Source organism: Poecilia latipinna, unplaced genomic scaffold, assembly GCF_001443285.1.
Source record: "Poecilia latipinna isolate Pla-1442-1.1 unplaced genomic scaffold, P_latipinna-1.0 Scaffold1097, whole genome shotgun sequence".
NCBI lineage: Eukaryota > Metazoa > Chordata > Actinopteri > Cyprinodontiformes > Poeciliidae > Poecilia > Poecilia latipinna.
This window is the reverse complement of record NW_015113713.1, coordinates 65928-72018: the sequence shown is the minus strand read 5'-3', so window position 1 is coordinate 72018 and position 6091 is coordinate 65928. Positions and strand designations below refer to the sequence as shown.

Below are 6091 nucleotides of genomic sequence, written 5' to 3'. Positions count from 1 at the left end.
CCACAAACTGTATTTGCCAGGTATATTAAGCATAACTTATGAGAAAGAAAGAGAATAAACTATAAACCAGATGACAGTTTATGAACTTTTATTTTATACATAGACAAATCAATAATTGCAAAATGTCTAAAAAAAAACAAACAAAACAAACAAACTGTTCCCCTATACATATATTGACTGTTATGTGTTGACAACCTTCAGACCACTTTAACTTTAAGACCTGAGTAGTGTTAAAGCAAAACATTTTGTAGTTTGTGTTTCCAGAGTTAGAAACAAGATGAAATATAAATGTTCAATTTAAGTGACGGCTTTAGGTTCAGCCGCGATCCAAATATACACAAAGGTCAAAAATTAAAAGTGAGACATTTAAACCACAGGGCAAACTACTGAACATTTCTAGCTCTAAACACAAAGCAGATTTTGTAATTACTATAAAAATCTCAAACTAATAAAATGTATTGTTGCAGAAAAGTTGAGATAAAAATACAAAAACCCTAACAGCACAGCTAGTGTTATACTTTAGCAGTATTTAACAGAGATTGCCAGTAAATGAGTTCAGCTGTATCATGCTTTGTGCGTTTAAATAGACTCCAAGCCTTTGTTTCTTCATCAGTACTTGGTGATAGTTTAAAAGGAAAATTATCAATGGAAAAAATAATTTAGTAGCTGGAAGATAAAAAGAACACAAACATTAGCTTTAATCAGTAGCAGAAACATGCTGGCAGACAAAAAAAGCAGATAGAAGATACATTTAATCTAAAACTATAAATGTACAAAACAATTCCTTGAAAATCTTACATGGGTGACAGTGAAATCATTATCTGAGGAGAATCAAAATGGTTTGTAAAAACAGCACTGAAAGCACAAATACAAAAAAAAAAAAATCACAAAGACAAATATTTAACAGAGGTTTCCGACTGCCGCCTGCTACACCACAAATGACGACTTCTGTTTGAAATCCCCCTGAGGAACACAGCAAAACTCAAGTCATTTTCACAAGATGAAAATAAGTATATTATTTTTAAAATAAAGATTAATTTTACTTACATCATCTTCCTCCCCACCACCACCACCATACAATGATGGAGGCCTGTAGGCCGCACTTGACTGCTTGTTGCTGGGGGTAAACAAGAAAATATAAAATAGAGGAATCAAATTGATAGTTGTGTTGGAATCTGAAGCTTAGGGAATAAAAATAAAAAAATATATATGAAATACATGAATTGTACAAAACTCTCAGAAAAAAACAAGCTAAAATCTAGCTGTATTTTCATATTCCATGCAGACATGGAATATGAAACATGGCTGTGTTGTCTCACACAAATCAACTGAACGGTTTTCTTTGAAATAGGGTCAATTCATTTTCAGTGCCTTGCAAAAATATTCAATGCCATCAACTTTTTCAAAGTTTGTAACATTGCAACAGGAAAAAATGTAATTTATTGGGATTTTTTGGTCATCGAGTTGAAGGAAAATTATGTTTTTAAGAAATGAAAGGAAAGAACATTGATTTCCAGGCTGTCTGTTCAGAGGTTTACATGACTAATATTCTCCAACAGACCTCTCAAGCCTTAAACTGCACACACATTTATGGTATGCTGGGTCTGAATACATATGCATACCACTTTTAATTTTATTTTTTTAATGAATGAAAAACATTTTCTTTACAGTTGACAATTTGCAGTACTTGGCTGCGGTATGTCCAATAAAATCCCAATGACACACTGAAGTTTGTAGTCAGATTGTGATAGAAAGTAAAAAGTTAAATCACTCTGGACACATTTAATTAAATTTATAATAGCCTAAAAACCAGACCAGTTTAGGTAACTGGTTTGCAGTAACTCAAACTAACAATGCACTTTGTCAAAATAGAAAACAAATTAAGAAAATTCTCTTACCTTTCAGTTTTCACTGCAATAGAGGGAGGAAGAGAATAAAAGTCAATTTAGTAAAACACTTGGTAAATTATGAAAATGTAAATGTATAACCTGTGTTTCACAGCCTACAACTGAGATATGATAAGGTAATTACAACTGTGACAAAATGTGCAAAATGAAAACTCAACTCCAACTTGCTAACTTAAAAAGACGTGTGTGTTTTTGTCAGCTGCTAACTTTGTTACTTTCCATTTCTGCTTAGGATTAGGCATCTTTAGATATCCTGTTACTACAAAATAAACACAATAAACCTCTGAAAACTTACAGGGAAGATATCCTTTCTTGTTGGCAAACCAAAGGCCGAATATCAAAAGGCCCAACAACAGAAAGCCAAAGATTACCCCGGCAACAATTCCTCCGGTGTTTATGTCACCTTGAAGAAAAACAATGAAAATCATAAGAAATACATTTTTAAAAAATTAGCTAACATTTCTACATTTCACTGAACTTTCTAACTCTGTCGAACCAGAGCTACAGAGAAAGGGGAGAACTTACGGACTTCCATCTTTACACTTTTGCAGCGCTGGGAAGGACCGGCCTCGTTGCTCACCTCACAGTAGTATTCCCCAGTGTCCATCTTGGTCACAGAAGGAAACACCTATATCCACACAAGTCATTTCATTACACAGCAAGTCCACAAAAATAATGTAAAAGATGGGCATATGTAATGCAGCGTAATGGAGCATAGCCGACCAGCATTCCTGTTTTTGTATCCAGTTTGTAGGTGGCGTTTTTGAAGGCAACATTGGTGCTCGGGTCAGCAGGAAGGAGGGTGGTGCCTTTGTACCAGCTGTATGTTGGTGGCGGTGAACCGTTAGGATCATGGCAGGTAAGGGTGGCGCGTGTATTTGTCGTCACTGTTTGGGGGATTCCACACTTTGGTACAGATGGCGGCACTGCAAAATACAAAAAAATAAAATAAAATACAAAGAGAGAGCTGGAGCATTTTTATATATTTTGTGCGCTTGAGTTAAAACTGATAATACTGGTAGTAATTTTCCAAATTAGTGATCATTTTTATTCACGGTAGCTTATTGTGAGCATGCCTTCTGTTCTCAGTACGTTTTCCTACAGCATCTAGAAGTTTGCAGAATTTTACTCTGATTCCTCTACATCTTATAAATTTGCACAATTCAATAAAATGACATGAAACTAAGTTAAAATGCTTTTTTTCCCCTTCCTGGATCAGCTGTAATTCTCAGAAACATGCAATTTCTGAATCTTTCATTCTGTCATAATTTCAAAGTTGTATTTGCCATGCAAACCAAATTAGATTGGAAGAATGCTGAAGCTGTAAGACGACGGGATTATTGGAGATAAAACAGACGATTTGTACAAATAAAAGTTTGCATAAGTCTTTGCAGTAGCACACTGCAGTTTCAAAGTTCAGAAAAATTTCATTTACTAGGTAATATTTGACACTTTATGGGACACACCATTAGTTATTCCTGTCTTAGAAAGTATACAAGCTCTCTTTGGGGTTTAGTAATAAATTTAAAAGATGACTCTCTTAAAGCACTGTTGTATTCTGTGTAAGACATATAATTAGGCCCTTCACAATAAACAAGAAATCAATTAATGACATGATAAATTCATAAGTTCAGTTTTATTTGCATGATTTGTCGTTTTTTCTCTTTCTACCAAAAATTGGATGATAAAAGTCTTCAATTTGGTGTTTTAGTCTTAACTAAAGGACAATTTTGTTTCATAATTTATTTCATTTGAATTTTTCTGTTTATTTCGAATATTTAAAATGTCTTCCAGTTCCAGTGTTAAATGTTCACTAAAATTTAAAGTTTGTTAATCTTTGAGAATGTGTTCTTGCATTATTATGCCTTTACCATTATATTGCTTGAAAATTGTCTCAAAGCAACAATATTATCGTTTATCGCAATAACTTCTGGGACAATTTATCGTCCAGCAGAATTTGTTATTGAGACTGCTCAAAAATCTTCTCACTATAACTAAACATCAACAAATACATTTGCATCAATGAATAAAGTGCTACAACCATCATTTTATTTAGGAACATAATAATAAATCCATTTCGATAAATAATAGCTAGTTAATTTCAACAGATTTCAAACTTCTGCACATTATAGTTACTCTACCTTGTGATTATTGTCTCCTAAACTAAGTGAGGAAAGGTCTGAATTTAAATTAGAAAAGGGGACACAATTTTTAGTGCCTACAATAATAAAGCAAATGTGTCATTTCAGGAACGCTTACCCAGAACAGTCAGAACCACCTTGGCCTTCTTAGTCGGGCTACTGGCGCTGGACACACCACAGTAATACACGCCGTTATCCTTACTGGTCACTTTGGAGAATCTCAAATTTGTGGTGCTGTATATCGATACGCGATCGGCATATGGTTCTGTGGAGAAGAAGCACAATTACAGCCTTAAGAAGCTAAATGCATTTATCAAAGCACTAGTCCAGGTTTCTAAGCTCTAATTTTAAGCTGGACATGATCGATAAAAACTACATTAGTGTAAATTTTATGTCTCAGTTATAAATTTAGGGACAATTTTTCATTAATTTCTAAGATATATTCTTGTAGTTTCCAATAAAATAATTATTTTAGTACAGTTATTTTTATTTTTAAATACATGCAATGTTAAGTATTGCGTAAACATTAAAATTGATGACAAGTTATAGTGAAAATTCAGTTAGTGTTGGTTAAAATTATTTTCTTTAAATAAATTGCATGAATAAATTGTTGAACGTGTAATACGTAGGCATTGGTAAAGTTTTCTAACCTCCACTGACAGAAGTCAATCCACTTACCTGTTATTTTTTTGTCAAACATTACATAGCTTTCTGAGCCTTTTGAGTCTTCAAATATCCACTCTATCCTGGCATCTGCACCAAAGTCTGCTGTAAAGGAGCAGGTCATGTCCACACCTGGAAAAAACAATAATTCACATCATTAAAGCTGTGAAAGAAACATAATTTGTGAAGCAGAATTTCAAAAGTAAATTTTAACTGAGAACATTCTGTCAGCGGCTGTGATGAATAACCACAAGACTGGCTGTTTATACTAAACCTTAAGTCACTATTTTTATTCTTTTCTAAAAATAATAATAATTTGAGTGTTGCGACACACACAGGAATATCAGCCTCAGTTTTCATATCAGTATATCACTAAAAAATTTATTTGAATGCACTTTTTTTTTTTTTTTTTTTCTTGAATGTCTTGTACAATCTGTTTGTCCCACTGCTGTTGTGACCTAAATCAACATAGAAACATCAGCAGACTGGCTGTTTGCCATCAGTTCACCACAGATCCAATGCAAACTTAGCAATTAAAGTGAAGTTTGGACTGCAGCTTTTTATAAGTTACAACAGAAAACTGCTTTGCGTCGCTGTGTTGGTGGTGGGAGGTATTGGGCTTCAGGTAGAAAAGGCCAACTGTGTGTATGAATTGCTCACTGCAGCCAACCTGTATTTTATACTGCTAAAATCAAGAAATAATGTCAAACACTATTTAAATGTAGCAATAAACAGAGCATTACCGCAGCATCAAGTCAAACGAAACTTGTTATGCGGTCATGAAAGGACACCACATGGAGATTTTGTCATAATTAAAGCAGCAGTAACATGATGCAGTCATGTAACTAGTGTATTCACAAATATATTTAGGCTCACCTTCATTTTCTTTTACTTTCGGAGATGGAGTTGTAGTTGTGACGTCAAAACTTTTTCCATCTAGACCTAGGTAAAATAATACATATATTTAAAATGATGCATTATTAAAATTTACATACGATAAAATGCAGACACATGAGCAGAAACGGTGAGAAAATTTATTTTAGTTTAGGTTGAGAAAGGTGACATCCGTTAGAGATAAAAGCATAAAGTAACAACACAAAAATAAACACCATCAGGTGGTAAGTAAAGTCCTGAACTCCCATCATCTGTGGTCAGAATCATGCTTGACAAGGCTTTTAAAAAATACAGTGATTTGAGAAAAAAAAGGAGAAAACTAGGACAGAAAATGAATAGTAAGGCAAACTGTAAATGATTGTGTTACGCTGTTAAAATAAAACTTGTACAATATGAGTGGGCTGCCAACTAGATAAAATACAAACATTTTGAAGAAGCAACAGATGCAATGCAAAGTACAAAAATGCCTCCGTTTAAAGTTATTCA

At 33.7% G+C, this 6091-nt stretch overlaps 1 protein-coding gene across 1 annotated transcript in view; it reads right to left on the bottom strand.

The window, feature by feature from the left end:
• Positions 1-642: 642 nt before the first annotated feature.
• The window catches only part of f11r.1 (F11 receptor, tandem duplicate 1), a 12210-nt gene continuing 6761 nt past the window's right edge, over positions 643-6091 (bottom strand). Inside the window, exons 2-10 of the mRNA XM_015052250.1 lie at positions 5588-5653; positions 4727-4843; positions 4167-4313; positions 2631-2833; positions 2433-2535; positions 2203-2310; positions 1899-1911; positions 1048-1117; positions 643-963 (exon numbers count right to left, since the gene is read on the bottom strand). Of these exons, the coding sequence (XP_014907736.1) occupies positions 928-963; positions 1048-1117; positions 1899-1911; positions 2203-2310; positions 2433-2535; positions 2631-2833; positions 4167-4313; positions 4727-4843; positions 5588-5653 (863 nt within the window). The 3' untranslated portion in view covers positions 643-927. The remainder of the gene's footprint in view (positions 964-1047; positions 1118-1898; positions 1912-2202; positions 2311-2432; positions 2536-2630; positions 2834-4166; positions 4314-4726; positions 4844-5587; positions 5654-6091) is intronic.